The 26552-nt window shown below is 36.0% G+C and overlaps 1 protein-coding gene across 4 annotated transcripts in view; it reads right to left on the reverse strand.

Annotated features, from left to right (window-relative positions):
* Positions 1-26552, reverse strand: part of SLC38A11 (solute carrier family 38 member 11) — a 52149-nt gene that overhangs the window by 12536 nt on the left and 13061 nt on the right. For 3 of the 4 annotated variants that reach the window (XM_047721450.1, XM_047721447.1, XM_047721446.1), the window contains exons 6-9: positions 25871-25977; positions 23614-23693; positions 3155-3225; positions 1921-2082 (exon numbers count right to left, since the gene is read on the reverse strand). In XM_047721450.1, coding sequence (XP_047577406.1) covers positions 1921-2082; positions 3155-3225; positions 23614-23693; positions 25871-25977 — 420 coding nt within the window. The remainder of the gene's footprint in view (positions 1-1920; positions 2083-3154; positions 3226-23613; positions 23694-25870; positions 25978-26552) is intronic. The other variant, XM_047721449.1, reaches the window with a different exon arrangement.

Raw genomic sequence — 26552 nt, forward strand, 5'->3', positions numbered from 1 at the left:
CCTTTGGGGCAGAAAGGGATTAAACCACAAAGCAGTCCTGACAGAGACCTGCTTCAAGGTTGACTGAAAAAATTTTACCACTCAGAGAAGAGGACAGAAAAGGTCTCTGATCACCAACCTTCACTAAAAAAATGGATCCTACACCTTTTCCAAAGGGACTGAGAATGTCAAGAACACCCTCGACTTCTTTACTGCCTAACAAGCTAAAATTTATCTACTAAAAGGGAAAAGAAAAAAAGCATGCAGTTTGCACAGGTAAGACCAGATTTGTCCAAAATGAAATGACCTGAAGAAACAATGTCAAGTTTATTCCAGCTTGCGTCTAAGTATATCTTTGGGAATTATAGCTAAGTTAAAAAACTCAAAAAAAAATAAAATAAAATAAAATAAAAAAACAAAAAGCCCAAACCAAAACCAACCTGTCAGCTTTGTTATATAAAGATTTAATTGTATCTACGCAATTACCACCGATAACACCACCAGGAAGGTTTTAGTAAGAAAGAGGGTTTATGTCTTACAGGGAAGGCATTTAAAAACCAAGATTTTGTACAGACTGGCCCCTACAGGCCATTCACCTTGGCAAATGATGTAGCAATAGTGATACATGGCTGTATCTTGAAACATAATTTTTACCAAGACTTTCACAGTCACTTTATTGCTGCACTCAAATGGCACATATACAGGTTATATTTTTGATGGCATTGGAATTATGTTAAACACTGTTTTGAAGCTGTTTTTACTTTTTTCTTTATTTCTTGAGAAATCTCTGCCTATAATCATAGTCATCTGTAACTATTTGAAACAATACACCCAAGAGTACCTCGTATCATATGAAAACTAAGTGAAGAGGAGCTTGAGGGTAAGAGACAGCTTTTAATGGGGTTGCACTTGACCAAAGTAGGTTAGACAGCAAGAGAGAGTGGAACAAAAAATTGAACTGGAAGTCAGGAGACTTGTTTTCTACTTTGTCACCAGCCAGCCTGGGCAAGTTTCTTCACCGCTTTGTGTTTTAAGCAGGGGGTAAAACTAGTTATTCCACTTACCTTCATAGGGTTGTTTCAAGGTCAAATGAGATAATAGACCGGCAAAAGCTGTGACATGTCTGAATCACAGCATTTAGTGGGCTGTCAGATTACCCTGGGTGTTATACTACACAGAGAAGTGAGTGCACAGGTCAAAGGAAGCAGAAGAGATAGCCACTCCGCTGTTGGGCCTGGGTGAACAGGGGAAAGAGAAATAAATTCAGTGTGGGGTGGTGTGTTGGAGGAGAGGGGGAGGGGTGGGGCTGGTTTTGTGGGAAAGATGATGTTTTGTGCTTAAAGCAAGAATGGGATAACTCAGTAGGAATGTCCTGCAGGCAAGAGGCTGGAGATGAAAAGAAAGGTCTGGACTAGAGTTTAAAACAATGACAATCTCCAGAGAATTTGTTGAGAGAAAAGAAGGCAACTTGTCTGAGCCAGTTAATGGAAGGTGGGGGAAGAAGAGGAGAGAAGGTAGGAGAAAGAAAATATTAACAGAGTGAATGATGATATGGCAGTGCTCCTTCTCCTATAGGAGGAAAGACAGGATGTTCAGAACTGTCATGTGATTCACAGAGATGCATGAGAATCAGAACCAAGAAGATTATTCACTTTGAAGAGTGGGAGGATGCTGGCGTTTCTGAAAGTGAAGCTGCAGTAGAGCAGTGGAGAGGGAAGCCAGATTTCAAGTGCTTTTAAGTGAAACAATGGAAGAGAGTTGAAAAGGGAGAAAACCAAGAAAACAGAAACAGCACAGGTGGGAAGGTAGAGGAGAGAATGGATAAAAGAGATTAGTGATACGTTGAAGTAGAACACTGGGTATAATTGTGCCCTAAATGAGAAGTGACAGAACCACTCCACGAGTAACAAAATATAATGACAACTGAATCTCTCATTTTACCTTGGGTGAAGCCAGTAAAGGTCAAGTATCCACATGTAGCAAAGAGAGTACTGATGAGTACAGAAGCCAAGGTGGACATGTGGATGATGCGGGACCACTTAGCTACTGTGGGGTCTTCCAAAGAACCATAAACTAAGAAGCAGTTATGGTGGCAAATGAATGCTGCAATACAAAAAAGAAAAAAAAAAAGAGCACCATTAAAGCAAGTGTTACTGGATTTCCTTCTCCTTCGGGGCCCACGGTGTCACAGGGCTTCGAAGAAAGAAGAGGTAGATCAGAGTGGTGGGCAGCAGCAAAGCAAGGTTTATTGAGCAACAGCAATGTGAGAGTACAAAGCTCTGAGGACAGCAGGACCCAAGAGGATTGCCATTAGAGTTTCTAAAGCTATAGGGGTTTTCATGGGCTTGTTGGAGGGCTGTTTTAATCTGATTAAACCTCCCGGCACCTGTCATCCAAGCACATTTTTGTCATCTACCTATCACATGGGAAAGGGTGGAGGGCTCCTTCCACCGTGGTATAAAATCCTTTTAAGGGTGGTTTCCTCTTAGAGCAGGGGCCCCCTGTCCCTGCCTGCCTGCTTTCTAACTGTCCTTCATCACAAGCACTAAGATTCTCTTTTTTCCTCCAGAAATTCAGAGATGTATGGGACTTTGGAATGCTACTGAACTGAAGTTCAAATACATAAATTTACTAGCTCTGTCAGAAAATAACTTTTTTAACAACTGTAGGAATGAGAAATTTCACTCATGTTAGACTTATGTGGTCTCTTCCTGTCACTCTTGATACAAACCAGTTCTATCCAACTTTCTCTCCCATTTTCCGTTTCCCGGTGGCCTTGCAATCTTAAGGGAAATCTAAACAACACTATATTTTCCGTCCATGGCTTCCTTTCCAATCTGGGATATAACAGAGTAGCTTTAGACATCTGGCCAATTTGTAATACCTTGTGTGCAAGGTTTTAAATAAGCATATAACACTTGCTAGATTTTCAGTTAAAAAACAAGATGACCATAATGAGTTTTCTGCATGAGAAAGAGACTTGTCCAATTTAAATCAAATTTTAGTGATGAGTGAGAAAAGTTTGAGCCTAATTTTATGTTGGCACAAACTAGATCATATGCTGCTAATAGGAAGTATAAAACTTTGACATCTGCTCTCCAGACACAAATATGAAACTTTTTCATTATACAGAAGATTCCATATTGAGAAAGGGCCTGTGAAATCATACACTCACCGAATGACATCACGCCAAGAGCCTGAATGGCACTGGGCTTTGCAAATACCCAAGCATCTTCTGTTTTTGGTCTAGAAGATAAATCAGGTAACTTAACGAATGAGCAAACAAACGCAAGCCTAAGCATGTCAGAGAACAAGAAATGGTGTCACAATAAAAACTGAGTATCTTTAAGTCAGAATTAATAAGGGGCCCCCATTAATTTTCTTTAATTATAAATAATTTCCCAGGAACATGCATGTTATGGTTCCCTCGGGTCCTCTAAAATGCATGCCAAATATTTGGGAAGACTTTATTCTTACATATTTAAAATATCCACTGACTACTTAATTTTATGATTTTTTTACTCACTGATTTAACAACAAACATTTGTTATGCACTCATCCTTGAAGATACTGATTGAGGGAGATACAAAAATTAATAATGCAATGTTCCTCCTCCGCTAATCAATACATCCTTCATTCCCCTTTAACTCATTCTCCAGGCTCATCCTACCTCAGGGAAATTCATAGTTGCCACTACAGTTTACTAAAGAGGGTAGACATGAACTAATATTAACTTAACTATATTATTATGTATAATATAATATTAACTGAACATTAACTTAACTATATTCTGGGAATTATCTTATGATTTCTCAATCTTCACAGTAACACTCAAATATTATTGTCACTATTTATTTATTTATTTATTTATTTTTTTTTAAGATTTTTTTTTTTAATTTATTTGACAGAGAGAGATCACAAGTGGGCAGAGAAGCAGGCAGAGAGAGAGAGAGAGGAGGAAGCAGGCTCCCTGCAGAGCAGAGAACCCCATGTGGGACTCGATCCCAGGACCCTGAGATCATGACCTGAGCTGAAGGCAGAGGCTTAAGCACTGAGCCACCCAGGTGCCCCTATTGTCACTATTTAATACATTAGGAAAGTTAAGCTCTGGGTGGTGATAAAATTTGTCAAGCTTCCACAGTTAATAAGTGAAGCTGAGATTTGCTGTCTGTCCCAGTATCTCTTTCACAGTGAACTTTCAGTGACCTCAAATTCCCACCTGTGGAAATAGTTCTCAAAGACATTTTGGAAATATATGAACTTTAAATTATCTGAACATTCTATTTCTTAGTGGAATTAAAATACTTGCCAACCTGTCTGCTGGCAGAGATTGGTCTCCCTGGTTAATGTATCCCTGAATAACGGTGAAGAGTCTAGGTTCTGAGATCAGACAGCCTGTGTTAGTCTTCTGGCCCCTTCCACCTATTAGCTGTGTGATCTTAGGCAAGTTATGAAACTTTCTGTGCTTCAGTTTTGATATCTATAAAATGACAGTAATAATAGTACCTAATCCATTTAGTTATTGTGTGAATTAAATGAGATAAAATATGTAAGATTTCTGAAAGAGAGACTTACATATTATAGTCAGTGTTTAATAACTGGACACTAATATTATTAGCTCATTATTATTATTATTCATTGTCATTTAATAAAAGTAGACAAAATGGCTAAAATATGTCCAGCTTCCATGAAAAGGAAAGGCTTGAGTGAAACCCAAAAGAATATATTAAGATAGAAGAGGGGAAAAGGGGAAGAAGGGTCACAGAGAGCATAAAGGCAATAGGTGTAAACCCACCTATTTCATAAGTTTGTCAGTCATTCTCCAAGTAAAACAGACACACAAAAAAGTCTCATTTGCTTTGTCAAAGTTAGTGGGATTTATGCATTGTCTTATTTCCCTCCCTCCCCCCCTATATTCCAAATGCGCAGTTACAGGCACAAAAGAACTAGCTCGCCTGTGAGGGAGGCCTCAGGCTGCTCTAAGACTTGTGATTCCCAGTTTTTTGAGTGGGAGCTGCTGCCACCTGCTGCCTCCACTATTCTTACTGCAGTGAACATGAACTGATAAGAGCACCTGTCAAATTCCAAGGTTATTATGGAAAACCACAGACTTTGTTCACGATCTTTATAAAAAAAAGATTCAGAAAAGCAAGCAGCACTAAAAACTACAGAAACTTGGAAGATTGTAAGCTTTTTAATATGTTTTAAAATATCTACTTTCTCTGTTAGGGTATTTGCACATGATTAATACTCATTTTTCCCTTAAGTACAGATTATAGTGGTGTCCTACTTTTTAACTCATTTATTAGTAATGAAAACGTAGGAGTTTGATTTTCATTTTTCTTCCTCCATTCAAGTTTTTAAACTCTTTCCTGTCCATATATTGCACTGAATATATTCCAAGATGGAGTATGAACTGGTACATAGAGACAATTTTGAATTTTTTTGTGTTTACCTTAATGATGCTGATTTTATGATTTATTTGTTTATTCATTTATTTTATTTTTGAGAGAGAGAGAGAGAGAGCAAGTGACTGGGGTAGGGGCAGGGAACAGAAGGAGAGGGAGAGAAAATCTTAAGCAGGTTCAATGCCCAGCACAGAGCTTGACTGAGCACTAGATCTCACCACTCCTGAGATCTTGACCTGAGCTGAAATCAAGTCATATTTTTAACCAACAGAGCCACCCAGGTACCCCGATGATGCTGATTTTATAAGATAGAAAATAATAAAAAAAGATGCTGCAGATAGGAAAGGATGTACATCCAAATCTAGGGCAAGGGACATTAAATATGGCTTTCTGATATTTTATAAAATAGCCTGAAATTAGAATTAGTTGCAGAATCAACTAGCTACACACACACACATACACACACACGCACGTGTGTGAAAGAGAGAGAGACAGAAGAGAGTGTAAGTGTGTGTCTAAGTTTCTTGCCATATTTAGAGATTTCTGGAAACCTGATACCCACAATGATTGAGAAAATGAAGTTATATACTGCTCTGACTTTAGACTACAGATGCTGAAACACAAAATGAAATATCAAATGCAATAAGCAGTGTGTAAGAGAAAGTCATGAACTAGGCAGAGTTTTTCAAGTAAATGCAAAGGTTGTTCAAGAACAGAAAAATCTATTAATGCAATTCATCTCATCAACAGATTAACTGAGAAAAAATGCTTATGTGCTTTCAAAATATGTAAAGAGCCTACAATCTAGTATTTACTTTGAAAAACATGCTAAGCAAGCTATTAATAAAATAGAACTTCTTTAATCTGATAGGAATATCTCCAAAATCCATAGCAAATGATATATTTATAAGTGAAAATTTAATGTGCTATGGTGAGTGCTGTGAGGTGTGTAAGCCTGGTGATTTACAGACCTGTACCCCTGGGGCTAATAATACATTATATGTTTATAAATAATAAAAAAATTTAATGAATAAAAAAATAAAGTAAAATAAAAAAGTGAAAATTTAGAAATATTACAATTAAAGGTGGAAATCAGATAAGGATGTTTACTATCACTGCTTCCAGACTATATTACAGGAATTCCTAGTTAATGCAATAAAATAAGAAGTGATAAGATACTTAATCATTGGAAATGGATAAATAATTTGAACACAACAGAATTGTGTACACAGAAAATTCAGGGGAATTTACTGACAAGCTACTGGAATTAATGAGTATTTAGCAAGGTTACTGGATATATGAAATATATATATTTGATACATGAAAATCAATATGGTTGAGGTACATAAATAATAACCAATTAAAATGTTTTTTAAATGGCAGTGGTAATAAAAACACTACATATTTTAAAAGATATGCATAATTGTAATGGCATGATATAGCTGTATAGAAAGACACGTATAAATGAAAAGATATACCGTATCCATATTTATGAATAGGAGGACTCAATATCATGTAGATGTCCATTCTCCACCAAATTAATATTTAAATTCAAAGAATAAAATATGATATTCAAAGAGAAAATATATGTTTTTTAAAAACCCATAAAAGCAACATAAAAGTAAGGATTGATAAACCTGAGAATGTTTGTATAGTAAAATAATCCATATACAAAGTTAAAATATAAAGATAAGCTAAAGACTTGGAAATGAAATTTGTCATGCATAGAAGATACTCCAATAAGCAATGAACAAGAGACAACTGACAGAAAAGGAAATGAGAATGGTCAATAATTATGCTCTAAGTTGCTCACTTTCCTTTATAATCAGGGAAACTCAAATGAAATCCATAAAGACATTTCACAGTTAATTCAACAATAGCAAAGTTGATAAATTCCTGGGAAAGGACAACTTGCAATTATTATGGAGGGAACTATAAATTATAAAACACTCAGGAGAAGAGTTTGATAGTATCTAGTAAAGCTGAAGGTACTCGAAGCTTGCAAGCAAACAATTACGATTCTACATATATATTCTAGGCTAGGAAAGCACATGTGTGCACACAAAGATATGGATAAGCATGTTCACTAGTGCATTGTTTATATTAGCCAAACTTTGGAAACTACCTCAACTTTAAGCAAAGAATTGATAAATCAACCCATAAGTAAAACATGATATAATCATAAAATTGTGTCTTATGTGCAGTTAAAAAGTCACTCAGTGCTAACTGTATCAAAATGGAAATATATGGCATACAATACTAAAGGAAAAATGATGAGTTATAGAAGAGAATGTGCATTTTTTTTGCCAGAGTGTTTATTTATGTATTTTTCACAAACATACTAATCAATACTAGATATTGTTGTCAATACATAAATGCATAGTACAAGAGCATAAACAGAAATGATTTAAACCAATTTAAGAATAATAATTACCTCTAGAGACAGAGAAATGGATTGACTTTTAAATATGATAGTCTATTACTGATAAATAATGAAGTAAATATAGAAAATTATTTCAAAAAGACCTAGCCCAATTTCCGCTTCCTGAACTTTATAGGATTATACAATATTTTCTACATAAAACCTTTCTGGATCTGAACCTAATTTTTAGCCTTAAATTTCCATAAATACTCTACGGATACTACATTCCTCCTGCTTTCCAATCTCTTGTTCAATTCATTCAATATTCAACAAATATTTGTTGACCACTACCAATGTAGCAATCACTGTTATAAATCACTGAGGCTACTGCAGAAAAAAAGACAAAAGAAAGAAATCAACTATCTTGGAGTATATTCTGTATCATAATCTAGAATAGCACCGTATAATAGTGCTTTCTGTGATGATGGAAATATTCTATACCTTTGCCATCCCATATGGTTACTATTAACCACATGTGGCTCTTGAGCCGTGCCTTTGAAATGATGGCTAGTGTGACTGAGGAATTAATTTTTTTTTTAAGATTTTATTTATTTATTTGAGAGAGAGAGAGAATGAGCAGTGGGGAGGGGCAAAGGAAGGGGAAGAGAAAAAGAGAGAGAGAAGGAAGCAGACTTCCTGCGGAGAAGGAAGCTGGATGTGGGGCTGGATTCAAGGACTCTGAGATCATGACCTGAGCCGAAGGCAGATGCTTAACTGACTGAGCCACTCAGGCACCTCTAAGGAATTCATTTTTAATTTTACTTAATTTTATGTAATTTAAAGAATCACATGTGACTAGTTACTACTATATTGGGCAATACAGAGCTAGAAGGAATCATATGGATAACTTTTGTTGAGAAACCTAATTCTTTTTTTTCTAAATTTTATTTATTTATTTGACAGAGAAAGAGTGAGCGAAAGAGAGAACATGAATGGGAGGGGAGGGTAAGAGGGAGAGGGAGAGGAGAAACAGGTCCCCTACCAAGCAGGGGCTCAATACCAGGACCCCTGGATCATGACCTGGGCCAAAGGCAGCCACTTAACTGACTGAGCCTCCCAGTCACCCTGGGAAACCTAATTATTTTCTAATCGTCTGAAAGAATTAAAGAAATTACCTAAACAGGTTTAATTTTTTCCTATTGCGTAGAGGTACGTGGGTGGTTCAGTTGGCTCAGGTCATGATCCTGGGATCCTGGGACCAAGCCCCATTTGGTGGGCTCCCTGTTCAGTGGGGGGCCTGTTTCTCCCTCTCCCTCTGTCCCTCCCCCGCCACTGTTGTGCTCTCTCACTCTGTCAAATAAATTAATAAAAGCTTAAAAAACCTTTTTTCCTATAGTGTAGCTTATGCTATATATTTCAGTACTGTTTACCACTTGAATTTTCTGAAGGCAAGTAGAAGAATGGAGGAGTTGAGTATAACAATAAACAGAAAAAATACTTTGTTAACTTATAAAGAACCATGGATATCAGAGCATCTTCAAAATTTAAAAAAAAAGCAAAACAACAATAACAACAACAAAAACCCCAACAAACTGGGAGAAACAAACTGAAATTGTTATTATGAATAGAGACCTGGCAGAAAAGACATAGTACATAATAGTCATAACTGAAATACTATAAAATATGAATCAAATAAATGAAACTTAATTTGTATTAAAAAATCAGATTATAGGATGAGTGCTTTTTTAAAACTTAAAGTATAATTCACATTAAATTATCCATAAACAGGGAATGGCTTTCAAATGATCATTCAAATTCAAACATACTAATTAACATACAACTCTTTTGGAGTATTTATTTTGTAGAAAGCGAGGCAAGTTTTCTTCTGAAAAAATCCCCAAATAAGAACTAATCTCCAATTCGTCTTTGTTTTAGATTCTTCTACTGCTACTGTTGAAGTTTATTTCCCTGAGGAACTGAAACCAACTGCATTCACTGGTGTGTGTCTAGAGTTTGCAATGGAAGCCAATAGCTCTGAAATTAGTCTACTGAGGTCAATAGCATCTCTTCAGCAAGTGTTAATGTTACCTGTTGATGAATGGACTAGCTTTTTACCTCTACGTGGTTTCTACCTGCTTCTTTTATTTACTGTGATTATTTGCTGACAACAGACAAACTGTGGTTAATATTGGTAAAGGACAATGAAAATAATAATGAACTTAATTTCCTCTGTGAAGGACAACCTTTCTCACAACTAAGAAAAACCAAATGGGAAACAGAAAGCTGTAATGGAAAAAACAAACAAAAACAAACATACAAAAAAACCAGGCTTTGAGGTCAGACAGACTTGGATTTAAATCTTGGCATTATTCTATACTAGCAGAGTACGTTGGGGCAGCTTACTTAATGACACTGGTCTCAGTTTTCTCTGTTAAATAGAGACAATATTATTCATTCTATTTACATATCTGACATAAGGTTAAATGAGAAAATGAATGAGTGTATTATATAGTGGACAATCAATGTTGGAGGAGACCTCCTTCTACTCTTTATCCCTTTCCTTATGTTATCATTAAAGTAACAATACATGTCTTAGTCTAGCTGTAAGTACCTGCAAGTACACAAAATGCAAACTTCCTCATGGTATTTATATTCCTTTGGAGAATGAAGGGACCTTGAGGAAGATGAGCTGTTTTGCTTAAAATAAATGAATGATTAATCTTGAAAATAGACAGACATGCTACCAAATGGGCAATCATTTGGTTGATAATAATGAAAAAGATGAAATGATTCATTTATTCTTTGGATATTCACAGTAAATATTCAGTATTCTGTCCAACAGACCAATTTTCTGCACAAGTGGGTCTGTTGAATTGGTGCAAACTCCAGCCTCATAAAGCCATTTTTGACAATCTCAGGGTACGGGGAGCTGCTCACCTCATTCCAGGGCTTATACCTTAGCTCAGCCCTCAGTCTCCCCAGAACTATAGCTCTGTGTTGGTAAGATCTGCTAGGTGGTGTGGAGACTACCACCAAGGGAAGATAATTAAATGTTTCAGTAAAAGAGGGCACTCATTAAACCTGAAGATATTTGACATCTTGCCAGATTATTTAACCACCAGATAATATCTTAGACTAATCACTTAAAAGAAAAAAAGTTTAAAATTGCATTTTTACGTAAAATTTTACATAAAATTTTACATTTTAAAGCTTCTATCTATACATACACGCAAGCAGGATCACATACACAAATCAAGGGTTCTTATTATTTTTTGTTATATCAATTTTAAATTATAGAAAAGGTTTTATTCTGTCAATATTGCTAAGATAAAAGTTCTTTTTGTATTTTACCACAGAGAAAATTATGAAAGAATATATTTTATCATTGGCATTGATAAAATATAAGTATAGTGACATTTAATTTCATTTCTTAAACACTTAGCACTACCTTCTTAGAGATAGCCAGAGGCTACCAACCTCATCAGAAAACTCAAGAGTTTCACTTTCATCAATTACTTGCAAGTTCTGTATTTTGCTTTAATAAGGTGAAATAGCCAAACACATATAAAATCTTGAGGCATGCATGTGTGCGTGCATATGTGTATTTAATAGTCTTTGGAAGCAATAGGAAATATTTTCTCATGATTTTTGCCATATAGAAGACAAAGAAACTTTTGCTGAATGCATAAAGGACAGGCAGAAATAATCAATTCCCCATTTTGGGTGCTGAATAAAGAAATACCCAGCAAAAAAAGATAAAGTCTTAGGTTAGTCATTGTTTTTCATAGCTATCTCTTCATCAAGTTTTAAATCAAGTGCCAATACAGATGGTAGTTGTTTTTTCTTTTCTTTCCTAATCTCTCAATCCAGTAATAGCATAATAGCAGCTGTAAACTAAGAACTAGAGAAGGGGATTGCATAATCCAGTAATTGGATAAATTTTGAGACAGAATTTTCTAATTGTCCTCCACCGGGGTACATGTATAGTAGGTCTACTTCCATCATGTCATAGTTGCAAGCTCCACACACACACACAAATAAATAATAATAATAATAATAATAATAATAATAATAATAACTTCTCTAAGGAGAAGAACATATTTTCAAAAAAATGTATGAATTTTTACTTAAATCCTCAGGCAAATTAATCCATCAAAAGTTAAACTTGGACATCTAAAGAACATGGTGGATGGGTCACATACATTTACTATCTTTACCTCCTCAGACCTTACTAAAATGATATTAAAGGAATTTAAAGTGGAGATACATCCATGGGGGAGGGGATAGTGGAAAAGAGCCATCAGTGGAAAAGACCTTTGGGAACAGGAAAGCAGATGCTTAAATGGTAACTGCAGAGAATGGAAGAAGTAACCAGCACATAGAGGGAGCTCATGATGAAAAAGCTGAAACTCTCGTGTGTGCAAGACTCACAGACAACAAAAAGCTATGTCAGATGCTGGGGAAAATGGAGAAAATAAAGAAAAATTAAAGACATGAGATCCAGGGATAAGGCATCTAACACAAAAAAGAGGTAAAAGGAAGCCTAGAATGACATTGGGGCAGGAAATGGAAATCAATCCATTCAGAAAGGAACAAGGAGGTGGAAGGCTTTGGGAGGGAGGTCTCCAGGAGAAATAATAACATCTGTAGATTACCTTACATGTTTGAGCATTTGGGGAAGGAATAACAAAAATGATCAAAATCAAAAGCTAAACTAGGAGAAAATATTTGCAAAAGACACATCTCATGAAATACTCTTATCTAAAATGTACAAGGAACACTTAAAACTCAACAATAAGAACACAAACAGTCCACATAAAAATGGGCCACAGATCTTAACAGACACCTCACCAAAGAATATATACAGGAGGTAAATAAGTGTATGAAAAGATGCACCATATCATATGTCATCAAGGAAATGCAAATTAAAACAATAATGTGATACCACTATGTACTTATCAGAATCCAGAACACTAACACCACCAAATGCTGATCATGACGTGGAGTAAAAGAGACTCATTCATTACTGGAGTGAATGCAAAATCATACAGCCACTTTGGAAGACAGTTTGGTTGGCTTCTTAAAAAACTAACACCCTCTAACCATACAATCCAGCACTTGCATTACTTGTTATTTACCAAATAATTTGAAAATTTCTGTTCAGGCAAAAACCTGCACATGATGTTTATAGCAGCTTTATTCACAGTGGCCCCATCTTGGAAGCAACCAAGATGTTCTTCAGTAGGTGAGTAGAGAGACTGTGGTACATCCAATCAAAGGAATATTATTTGGTGCTAAAAAAAAAAGTACTTTTAAGCCATGAAAAGACATGAAGAAATCTTAAATGCATATTGCTAATTGAAAGAAGCCACTCTGAAAAGGCTACACGCACACTGTATGATTCCAACTATATTTTATTCTGGAAAGGCAAAACCATGGGGACAGAAAATAGATCAGTAGTTGCTTAGGGTTGGAGGTTGGGAAAAGGGTGTGGATAGACAGAGCACAGAGGATTTTTAGGGCAGTAAAGAAAATAGTCTGCTTGATAATATAATGATGGCTACATGACATTATACATTAGTATAAACCCACAGAATGTACAACACAAAAGTGAACTCTGTTATAAATTATAGACCTTGATGATTATATACTAATCTGGGTCCATCAATTGCAACCAATGTACCACTTTGAGTGGGGGGTGATCTGGATAAGGGGGAGGCTATACATGTGTGTGGATAGTGAGTATATAGAAAATCTCTGTGCCTTCCTCTTAAATTTGCTGTGGACCTAAAACTGCTTCAAAAAAAACTCAAAGTGTTTGGGGCGCCTGGGTGGCTCAGTGGGTTAAGCCGCTGCCTTCGGCTCAGGTCATGATCTCAGGGTCCTGGGATCAAGTCCCACATCGGGCTCTCTGCTCAGCGAGAAGCCTGCTTCCCTCTCTCTCTCTCTCTCTCTCTCTGCCTTCCTCTCCGTCTACTTGTGATCTCTCTCTGTCAAATAAATAAATAAAATCTTTAAAAAAAAAAACAACAAAAACAAAAAACAAAACAAAACAAAACAAAAAACTCAAAGTGTTTGAAAAAAAAAAAAAGAAAAGAAAAAGCTAAACTGGACATCCAGGTAAACATGGTTAAAAACAGAATCAAAGGGGCACCTGGGTGGCTCAGTTGGTTAAGTATCTGCCTTCAGCTCAGGTCATGATCCCAAGGTCTTGCTTCTCCCTCTCCCTCTGCTGCTCCCCCTGCTTGTGTTCTCTCCTCTCTCTCTCTGTCTCAAATACAAAGATAAAATCTTAAAAACAAAACAAAACACTACAATCAAAAGCAAGTATTCATTCTAGGAGAAAAAAATTGTTCCAAAAGAGAAATATAACTACTTTTGAATATAGTATTTATCTCCACATATTAGGGTATGGTCAAAAGGAAAGATAAATTTTTTTTATCTTTTTTTTTTTGGTACACAAAAAGGAATTAAGATTAGTTGGCCACAGCTGTGGACATTCTGTCATTCTGTACTCATCTTTTCTTTGGATATATTTCTTTTTTTAAATGTTCCATATTATTTATTTAGTTAGTTATTTTAGTTTTTTTTTTTAATTTAAATTCAATTAACTAACATACAATGTATTACTTGCATCCTGGGTACGGGTCTGTGATTCATCAGTCTTATAGAATACTCACTGCCCACTACAACACATACCATCCTCAATGTCCATCACTCAGTTACCCCATCCCCCCACCCACCTCCCCTCTAGCAATCAGTTTGTTTCCTAAGATTAAGAGTCTCTTATGGCTTGTCTCCCTCTCTGGTTTCATCTTGTTTCATTTTTAAAAAGTAAGATAATTTAGGAGAGAGAAATCTTCATCTACTATATAAGAAAAGCATGAGAATCCAGAAGTAACAGTTAACAAGCACATTATGCAGAAGTGAAGATGTAAATGTCAAAAGACACACTTGAAATAGAAAAGGATTTGGTATGAGGAGTCTCTATTTCATTAAAAGTCATTTATAATATTTGATTTTATAAAAATATGTGAATGTATTCTTTTGGGAAAAAATAAATCCAAATAAAGCACTACCAGGAAGAAGTAGGATCCTATAAAATGTCTTACAAAATTTCAAATAGATCACATAACAGAGGTTTACTATAAGATTTAAATCATTTAAGGCACAATGCTTCAAGTGTTTTAATGTATTTTACTATTAACAAAAATAGAGATTGGCTTATAGTGCTTTGCATCTTTGTATGGTAAATTACTTTCAAAAGAATGACTGCTTCCCTTACTCTAAAAAATCCAGTCAGATGCTTAGTTATATTCTTTTCAGAAACCTTTTGTGGGTGTGGAGGTGGATGGGAGTGGGGAGATTTAGGGGAGATAAATTTACTTTGCAAAATTATTTTAGTTTGGATTCTTGGATTCACATTTCATCCTATATTGAAAGGCAAACTCCACCTTATCTCCACAACAGCTGAGTAGTAATAAGGCAAAACAGCAGAAAACAGGTCCCATCAAATATATCTCCAGTCTTCACATCCTTATGAAAACAAGCTTCAAGGGGATTGCTTCTGATCCCTAGAACGTCAGACCTCTGATCAGGAGGATCAAACATCCACTTCTGTGTAGTACCTGCACAGACTCTTTGGGGCTACACGTAGGCACCTCCTGGATCATATAATCTCAGCAGAGCCTACATTTTTGCTGAGAGAGACTTACATAGTAACCTCTTCAACCATACACATCCAGGAGTTAAGTAGTCTGGCTGGTACACAAAGGCTCCCATTTCCTGTCACACCAGGAATTATACACAAGCTATTAATGACACATGTAGGTCTGTCCATTTCCCCAGCTGGGGCATCAGCTGACAGCTCTCTGCCACCTCTGTTTCCAGCTCGGTTTCTTCTGATTCTCTTCTATAAACAATCGTGGTTTATGTGAACATATAAAGCTGTTCAAGAAAGTTCTTCTTGGGAATCACTCGAAACGTCAAAGCTGATTCTTTTTTTAAAAAAACAAATTTTATGTAAAGCTAATCTTGAATTAAAATTTACATAAAACATTATGCTGATTTTTGGGGGGCAAAATGTAATTTTGTTTTTTTATATGAATCCTACAAAAAGTTTGCACAACTTGGCACCATAAACACGACAAATACTTCCTGTTTTCCATCTGGAACACTAATCACTTTTAATTCTTATTCTGTTATCTACTTTTTCCTTTTTTCCCACTATTGGCTCCAATTCCACTGTGAACTATTTAAAAGTTGGTGTTAACTGTTTCTGTGAGTTGGGGTTAAAAGGCAGAGAATGGATGTGAGGGGGCACACTTCACTTTTTAATGGGATGAAAATTTGTTAGAATTATGAGTTGTTTTTGGTTCTCTAGTATGTTTATCACAAAATGTTATTAAATTAAAATACAATGTGAATTTCAGATGTGAGTTCCAGATAATTATTTTTTAGTGGGTTCTCCTTGGGTTACACCATTCTTCACCTTACACATTGTTCCTGTACAATCTTCCAGACTCTCCCTAAACTCAACTTGCATTTCCAAAACACTGAATGACTTCTCCTTTGTTTTCTTCCCCATTCCAAGAGTTATTCAAAATTAAGATATTAAAACATTAAACATTTATCCTCCCAGACCTGCTTCCTCTCCTAGTTAGCAACTAGGAGTTGTTAAAAGAAGCTAGGGTCCTTCCTCTATGTTTCTATAGCACCATGCTCTTAATTCTATTAAACAGTTTTTTGAGGTTACCTTTTATGTGTTTATCTGCCCTACCTCACCCCCAATGAGTTATAAGAGATCCACAGACAGGGACTGTGTTATATTGGTCTTCATAACCCCGGATCCTAAAAAAGGTGACTGACCCAGTAAGCAAATGCTAATTGCCTAAACAGACTCTCCCATTTTCTCCCTTTGATGGTGAGTTTTGGACCATCTAACAGTCTGGTTGTTCAAGCTGGACACCTGGGCATCACCTTTCTCTTCTTCTTCTTCTTCATTTCTACCAGCCTTGTGCTTATACTGTTCAGTTTTCTTTTGCTGGATGCTTGCTATAGATAGCTTCCTTCCAAGTCTTTGCACTTCTAGTCCATCCTCACCTCTGCTGTAAGATGAGTCCATTGATATAGAGACTTGCTCCAGTTGCTCTCCTGCTGAAGAAACAATGCCCCATCGGCTAAAGAACAAATTCAAATTTCCTAGCACCACACATGAAGTTTTCCTTCCTGTTGGTCTCTGCCAACCTGTCTACGATCATTTCTTTGCACAGTCTTGCCAAACTTTCAGATCAGAATCACCAGTCCAGTTAGTTCTTAAACACACAAGCTACAGAGATGGTGATGATTGGAGAATGGGGGGTCAGTGGATCAGGAAAGTACCATCTTCAGTAGTTTTTCAAATGAGGCAACATGGAGATATGACTGTCATTAAAACTGTGATAAAATATATATTTGAGGAGTAATGTAAGCAAAATAGAGTTTTTGAGAAAATTCTCAAGGGCAGCACTTTATTTTCATTTGATAGTTCTCCAAACAATGGCAGTATCCCTCCTCTCCAAGTCCCTCCCAGTGTTCGAACCTTGAACTGCTTCTGCCAATACACACATCACATGTCTGGGCCTCACACTTCTGCCAGCAATAGATTTCAACCTCTCTCCACTTTCCTTTTTGATCCAACTAACACTCATACATTTTTTCAAGCAGCAAATTACATATTCGCTTATGTTGAAATATTACCGGCCTGCCCAGGTTGGACTAAGGGCCCTTTCTCTGTTTCCAAGGCACTTTCCCGTAAGTCCATGAATTATTATATTGAAATTCTCTTCCAAATGTCTATCTTCCCCATCCATAAACTATAGGTATCTAAGGTCAGGGACTGTGTTTTCTTCATCTTCATAGCTTGAATACCTAGATAAGTGACTGGCATCAGCTAGATATTTCATAAATGCTTGTTGACTGAAACAAGAGATTATACTATTTTTGCTCTTTGGTTATGAATCTATAAATCACAGACCAGTCTGACTTCTTGCTGGAAATAACAGACAGGTGGCAAAACTCACTATGGCAGCCATTAATAAAAATAATTGATGATGAGTGGAATAAGTTTTAGCATGGAGTAGCCTAGACTATTCCTCCAGCTCCACTAGCATAGTGACTGGACTAATCTTCTCTGAGAATATTATCATCTTGCAGTTGTTTTTTCCTATTTGCTTGTAGACTTAAGCCAAACGATGGTTCTATTTGTTGCTTCATGTAGGCAATCTGTCTGGTTAAATGTACCACTAATTCTAACAGTGTTGCTGAAGCTTGGAGTCAAATGGTATTTTAGCAAATGAGTTAGCTGATTTTGCTAGCGTGGAAGTAGGGTTAGGAAAATTTTTTTTGACAGGGAATGCTTTTGCATGAAATTTTTATCATCCTAGGATAATCTTTATTGTCTCATTACTTCAAAAGTATGGTTAGTTAATTTCCAGGTTGAATCAACCAAAAACAGAAGGCTCAATGGCCCATTGGTTTATTCAAGGGATTATTTGACAATTTTTTTGCTGCAATTCTACTTCTGTGTTAGGCACTGTGCTGAATAATGGATATATGATGCAGAAAAAGCAAATGTGACCTTGTTCTCATGGAGCTTACAATTGTCTGAAAGACATAAAATATACAAGAATACACATAAAATACGAATAAAGATAATTTAACATATAGTATGATTATTTTATTCCATTGTGTAGATCCCTTCTCACTTCCTGTGGTGAAACCTCCAAATATAACCAACTAAAATATTCAGGTTCTGAACATACTTCTGTCCACCACCCTCTAAGATAAAAACCTCATCTCTAAAAAACAGAGCCTACTGGCCATGTACATTCAAATGCCCTTCACTGGTCTTCAAAATGTAACCATATTTTACTCTCTATATTTGATCTTATTGAGCCAGTCAGGTGCCCCTATATTTGATCTTATTGTTTCAAGAGGAAGAAGAAGCATCCCAATTCTTCTTTAAGGATTGCTCTTTATTATAAATTCCAACTTTTCAAGATCTCCTGGTGGACATGGGTTCCATCTTATGGCTTGACTTATAACAAGTAACAAGTTCAATATCTACCATGGTTAAAAAAAAAAAAGAAAATATTTGTTGGAGACCTTACTGTCTCAAGCCACTATTTTGTCATGTTATTTTCATTCCTTAATGCTCTTAAAAAAACAAAAGGAGATAGGTATTTGCCCAATTCGCTTCCCTATCATTCACTTGCATCTTAATTCTCTCTAACCTGATGTCCACCCGTATCATTTGATTGCTACTCCTAAAGGTTACCAATAACCTCCTGTCAGCTGAAGTGGACATCTATAGCTTGTACTATGCTGATGGCTACTCCTTCTTCTCCTGGCATCATTGCCTTGACTTTGGGACCACCTTTTCCTCTACTCTCAGTCCATGTACTTTAGGGGGTGGGGGGCTGACCATATCCTTAGCATCAAGGGTAGGCATAAAGCATAAACCTGAGCAAGTCAGCATAGGCCATGATATTAGGGTTTGGGATCATAATGGGTCCTCACTGGAGGTAATCAGAACTATAACTGGAAGTAAGGCTGGATATAATATAAAAGAGAAAGCTCATTGTCTTTTTATGGACTTGGACTTGAATAGATGGATGAAGGCTGCTTGTCCCACTGTCATCTCATCACAATGAGGGGAGAACCTTCCAGAAACTGGCGACAAAACAGGAATCAAAGCCAAAAAGTGAAAAAAAAGAAACCATGTTTGATTTCATTGATTAAACTCTTAAACGCAACCAAATCTAATAACAGGAATATTCATGAACTTTAAAGTTATGAGAGATAATAGATTTTCTTTTTTAAGCAGTTAGGGTTCTATGGTTGCTGTCTTTTATAACAAAAAGGGCAATAATTTAATCATAAAAAATCAATGGGTAGTGTATGACAGAACTAATATTTCCTTTTTCAAATATGCACCATTCTCCTATCTTTACCAATTTTTTTTCTGATCCTTTTTTTAATCCCCTCTAGATCCTCTTTATGAGAGCATCAAACTGTAGAATTTCATGGCTAGAATGGATAAGGGGTAAAGAAACTAATATGCCTCAAGATCCTTGGAGATGGCACATTTTATGTGCATAAATGCCTGCTGAAAGTATGGACACACTTTTTGGAATTATATTTGGAATACCACATTAAGGATTAAAATACTGTAAAAGAGATGTTAGATGAAGCGAAAATAATTGTAAATTTGGACTGCATGCTATCATTTCCATTCTGAATGTAAAGAATGGAATACTAATGAGGCACAGAATGAAGGTTTTCACAGCAATAAGCCCTCAACTGTAGTTTGAAAAAAAGAAAGAACTGTCATTGCATTTTGATACTAGCACACTTTCTAGAAAGCAATTAAATTGCCTTGCCACCTCAGTTTTTAAGAAAGCAAAAGGTTAGAAAATACAATAAAAATGAACAGTATTTCCAAAGAGAACTGAAAGTCATTGGACTATAAGATATTTGAAATCATATCAAAAAGCAGAATTTATAGCCTTATGAGTTAGAGAAAAGGAAATTGAATTGTGTTTTATTTTTAAAACACAACTACTAAAAAGATGTTTCCATAGTAACAAGGTCAACACCAGTAGCCATTACAGACCTTCCTCTTTTCTGATAGTGGGTTTAAAGATCTTTTCCAAATACTATTTAAAAAGCCCTGTGAAAAAGTACAGCTTTTCTGATCATTCTTCTGAACCAAAAATGAGGAAGAACACACATGGAGTACTGAATTTCTCATGTTTTATGGATTATAAGCATTCATGGCTGTCATATTTCAGAAAGAAGCCTGCCGGACTAGCTATTATGCCAACCCTTGAACATGGGATTTGATTAGCCTGATTGTAAATCTGGACAAACAGAAGTTGTTTGCAGTAGTATTCAAACAGAAATAAAAGGCAGCACACATTAAACACACACACACACACACACACACACACACACACACACACACACACACACCTTTAACATCTAAATATTGAAAGAGTTAAGTAAATAATCCCTGTTATTAGAAAAATTTGAAAGGCTCAGATGAAGTCTGATATCACCGCTCAGAGAAGGTTAGAAGATACAGACCACATTTTGTTTACAACAGAAATAAACAGCTCTTTGGCCATAAAATCAATTCATTTAGTACCAACAGGACGTAGCCTCTCCTTCCTCTTTCCTTTGTATCAAGATACGCTAGGCTAAACGACAGTCATTTGTGCTCCCTCTCTTCCCCACTAAACGGTGAGCCACTGAGAGCAGAGATATTTTTTCTTTGTATTCATAATAGTATCTCAAGCACATGTTGTATAAAAACAGTAAGTGGAGAATGAATCCTTAAAAATAATGGCACAACAGTGCCTAAAATAACACAAAATCTATGGTCTATTTTTAGAAATGATATGTCAGTTCAAAGGTGTACTCATGATTTTAATCTCTTGAAACCAAGAGGTTCTAGATGCGTGTTCACAAACTCACAGCTGCTCAATAATGAATTGGTTCCTAGACCAAGTCCCTCAGAATCTCTGCAGGTGGGCCCTGGTATCAGTATTTTTTAAAGCTACTTAGATAAATCTAATGTGACGTTAGAGTTGAAAAATCATTGTTTTAAACTGCCCCCTTGGGGCTCAGTTAATGATTAATTTATTTATCTCCAACTTTTATCTACTTGGGTTTTTTTCCTCAATATTGCCTCACAGTACTATATTTGCCAAGACCTATAAGACCTTTTATTATAACCTAATAATTTATTCTCTAGAATCACTTTTCATAATAAAAGTTCCAATTAAAAAAGTTCTGTTTTGGGGTGCCTGGGTGGCTTAGTCAGTCAAGAATCTGCCTTCAGTTCATCATGATCCCGGGGTTCTGGGATCCAGCCATGCACTGGGCTCTCTGCTCTGCGGGGAGCCTGCTTCTCCCTCTCCCTCTGTAGCTTCCCCTACTTGTGCTCTCTTGCTCTCTGTCAAATGAATAAATAAAATCTAAAAAAAAAAAAAGTTCTGTCTTACACAATTAAAAACATTAACCAACAATTATTGTATTGTATTCTGTTCAATATACTTATTGGCTTTTTGTGGCATAAATTCAGCTTCAGAAAATCAGAGATGAATACATTACCATTACAGGAATACTAAATAAATGTCAATAGAATTTAACATAAGCTTTTGGGCTTTTATGCTTATCTTTCCTGGGCCTGGAATGCCTTTTACACTTTTATCTATCTGAAACAATTCAGATTCATCTTTCAAAACACCCATATCCTATTTTTTTTTTCCTCCAGGAAGCCCTTCCTGATCCAGACAAACTCTTAAGCACTCTCTTCTTTGGTGCTGCTCCTGCTCCTAATGCTTCTATTTTGCACTTCTACTGCACTGCTGTTTCTTTTTTCTTCTTTTTTGTTTTTAAAATGTTCTCTACTTGATTATGAACAACGTGCAACAGGTGCTGACTTTTGTCTCTGCTCTTTTTCTCTCACCGTGCAGCAAAATAGCTAGACACAACGGGCATTCAGTATGCATTCACTAAATGAGAGAATAAATGGCCACAGCGAAGGGAACTGGGAGCATTTCAAAAATGCTATTGCAGAGGACTGAATTGTGTCCCCTCCAAAAATTCATATATTGAAGCCCCAGCCCCTTTATGCTGGTATCTGGAAATGTGGACTTCCGGGAGATAATTAGGTTTAGAAGAGGTCTTGAGGACAGGGCATTCTTGATGGGATTAGTGTCCTTCTAAGTAGAGATACCAGAGAGCTTGCTGTCTCTCTAGGCATCTGCCCTGATAAGATACAGTAGGAAGGCAGCTTTCTGCAACTAGGAAGATAACCTCTCACCAAAACCCGACCATGCGGGCAGCCTCCAGGACTATGAGAAAATACATTTCTGTTGTTTAAGATCCCTATAGTATTTTGTTCTGGGAGCCTGAGCTAATACAACCATGAACTAGGATTCAGTTATTTGAAAACATTAATATAAACACGATAGATATTTATGCTTTTCTCTTTTATTTCAATCCTTTAAAAAATAGGTATTTTTTTCAAAGTAAAGATTATAGCAACTACAATTAGACTATATGTTTCATAATTCCTTCCAAATAAATTTGAGGCACAATTTTTGGAACTTTCCTGGTAGACTAAGAAACCAGACAGAAGCACATGAAGTTGCAAATGAGGTGATCTTGCATGACAGTTAATCAATAGGAAAAAGAAGTTACCTTGGGAACCACATTATCACGGGTAGTTATTCAACAGGTTTCCTTTTCTTTTCCCCCTCACAGGCAACATTCACAGGCTATCACCATCAGTTCACAAATGACAAAAGCATTTTAACACAAAATAATCAAAGAATATAACCTCAGTAGAGAATAAAGGGTGGTTTGCCAAGTGATTACATGTCCTCTAATGGAGAAAACTTCCACTATATTCTTTATTCTTCTCATTTCAGCCTATATTGGTGAAACTCTGTTAAGAACAAATCCCTCTCTGGGATAGATATAAAAATTTCTGCCATTTACCATTTTCCCTCCCAAGTGCTCTACTTCATTCCTATGTCTCACTATTCGAAATCTCTTCCTTATTCTAATTCTTAGGACCGGTCATTAACATACAAAGTAAACTCAGTTTAATTTCATCAGCCATAGAGGGGCCAAATGGAAAATGCCTGTCTGTGTAGATGTAATTATCTTTTCTCATTTTGTCAAATACTAAAGATAAATGGTGCTTCTGGTACCATAATTACTTTATACTTCAGCATTTACCATATGTCATATAAATATCTATGTGAAGGCTATACAGTAAAGACTAACCAATATAGCAACAAAACTTACATATATGGACCCAATGAGACTACCCTTGCCATTACAATTCCAAGAATCAGCGTTGTTAAAACTGTAGAAAGAAAAGAGATCTGCAAAAGAAAATGTAAAGGCATTATCAGTTTGGAAGAGAGATTATTGTATTGAAAATATTAGATGTTTCTCTTTTTACTTGAGTAAACATATATACAGCTTTTGTTTAGACAATCCTGTAGTAGTTTTTTCTTATAGACCGTTGTTGATAATCTCAGGCATGTAACTTTTTATTGAAAATGGTATTATTTTTTTTCCCCAAATAGGGAGGCAAGTATCATATATGACTAATCTTGCAACATGGCTTTAAATGTTTTTAGTGGCCTACTGAATACAAAACAAAACTGGTGATTTTACTTTATAAAATTCAAATGAAAGTTGTTTCTTTCTTCCTCAGTCCTATTTTGGTGTTGACTTGTGCTTTTTTCCTATCTATACTTGGTTCTTCTGCTTTTGTCTTTACCTTATCCTCCCCCTATCAAGACACACAGCCACCCCCAACACACACCCACTCACACACACTTTTGGGGTGCCTCTCTTTTTTCCCTTCTGTTCTCTAGTTCTTTTAGTCTAGTTTTCCTATTTGATTTTGCCCTTTGGTCTGTGTTTCTAAAGTCTTTGCTTTTTCCTTTCTATTCTGTCACTATTTCAACTGGTTAAAATATAAACTGGTCTGTGTGTATGTGTTCTGTGCACTTGTGATTATATCCGTGTTTCTGCCCTTAATTGTTTTTAATAAATGAGCACATTTTTGACTTCTTTCTCTAATTAGAAAAACATAATGTAAATTTGCTTTTATTTCATTTGGTTATCATTAACCTTGTTTCCTGGGTTGTTGGTTTTTAACTAGAAGGAATGTTCTGTAATGAGTCCTCTGATCTACAGAGGAAGGGATTTTAAGTAACATTTCCAAGGTCACACAGAATGCGGCAGAAGAATTCAAATGCAAGCACCCTGACTCCAGATCAGGGCTCCTAGCTGCTCTGGGTTTACTCACTGGGAGATTTACTTCAATATTCCAAGATGACACTTTTAAGGAACACTTAGGGAAAGATGTTCAGGTATTAGTAATATGATAGAATATTAGCTTTCTTTTCATGAATGCCTGGCCTTCTGCTCTCAGAAGATAACATTTATGCCTACAACATGGGAAATGGAAAATTGTTGAGCATTTCAGATAATTCACAAAAAAGCTGCTTTTGATGAACTCTTGTTTATTTCTGGAAGTCTGTTAGGGAACAAAGGTAGAGTGGTCAGAATACTTTGGAGTATCTTCTCACTCTCAGCTTTACCTGGAAGGACCATGGGTAATAGGACCAATAACAAGATCCTTAAGGAAGGATCCATAACTGTGGATACACATGAAACATCACAGTGAAAAGTAAAATTCACTTAACTTTTCAAATTAGAACATAAAAATATATAAAGAGCCCTTTTAAAAAACTCATCAGGGACGCCTGGGTGGCTCAGTTGGTTAAGTAGCTGCCTTCGGCTCAGGTCATGATCCCAGCGTCCTGGGATCGAGTCCCACATCGGGCTCCTTGCTTGGCGGGGAGCCTGCTTCTCCCTCTGCCTCTGCCTGCCATTCTGTCTGCCTGTGCTTGCTCTCTCTCCCTCTCTCTCTGACAAATAAATAAAAAATCTTTAAAAAAAAAAATAAAAAACTCATCAGGATGCTTGGCATAATGTAGATATAATGCCAATAATATTCTGCATAAAATACAAACACTCCTTTAGAGTAAGGAAATAAAAATATGGATGGATAAAGGCTAATGATACCTTATGGTAGTTAAAGAATTATTTTGTTGGTTTCATTAGAAATGCATCATCATTTTTCTTTAGCAATAAGATTCGTATACACTGACCAAATTCTCATGAATTGAGCCATGACATATTGATATTTAAAATACACCGTAGTGTACAAAAAAATTTTGAGCCAGTGAAGTGATTCATCCTTACTTCTTATACTTAGTCTAACTTAAATTGTTTAAACCACTATCCATAAAAAATGACAGAACATTTTTTCAGTAAATTAGACTTGGTGTAAGTATAGTTCTTTTTATTTTCTAAATTGGAAGTATGGTGTCTGACATCAGAGTATATACCTTAGAAAGAAAGGTAAGAAAGAAACTAAGACAAATACTATAATTAAGAACTTGGCCACATAGACAGAAGTTTGACAAAATCAGTGCAGGTAACAAAGTGCATTTCTGAGCCTTTTTAAGATGTAAGTTACCTTTCCAAGCTTCGATATATCTCGATACAAGGACAAAGGCAGAGCAAAGGCAGCCGTGGAAAGCACAATAATGAAGTGGCGACCAATAAGCAAGTTTTCAGGGTCAACTAAAACACAATAAATATTATAAAGTCTTTATAGGTATGAGTTAACACACCAGCCATACAAGGAAACAGCCAAATATTTAAGGGCAAAAAGGACTTAAATAACTAAATGTTATCTAAATGACAAAGATTTTGAGTAAATAAATCCCACAAAACCATGTAAAAATTGAAATAACTCACAAAAATGTAAATACAATATAACTCAAGGGTGAACCTATAGTTCAAATAATCTTACAATATTTTTCATTCAAATTATTTTGAGCCTCCTAATCAGTCTTCCTACTTCTACCCTTCCGTTGTCCCCTCAGAATATACTTTTAACCTAGAAGGTACAGAGATTTAAAAACACGATGTCACCCTTTGTCTAAAACCCTCTAATGGCAAATTCTTTTTCTAGGAAGTAAGCTACATGAAAAGAGGGCATGTTCTGAGCCTCTTTTTTTTTTTTTTTTTTAATTTAAATTCTGCATCCTAGAGAGATTGAAACAGTAGGGCTTGAAACTTCAAGACTGGAGCCTTAGATAAAAATATTCTATTTCTATACTTTTATTGAGAAAGAAGTGGTTTCCCTGAAGAAA

This window comes from Lutra lutra, chromosome 3 (assembly GCF_902655055.1).
Source record: "Lutra lutra chromosome 3, mLutLut1.2, whole genome shotgun sequence".
Lineage (NCBI taxonomy): Eukaryota > Metazoa > Chordata > Mammalia > Carnivora > Mustelidae > Lutra > Lutra lutra.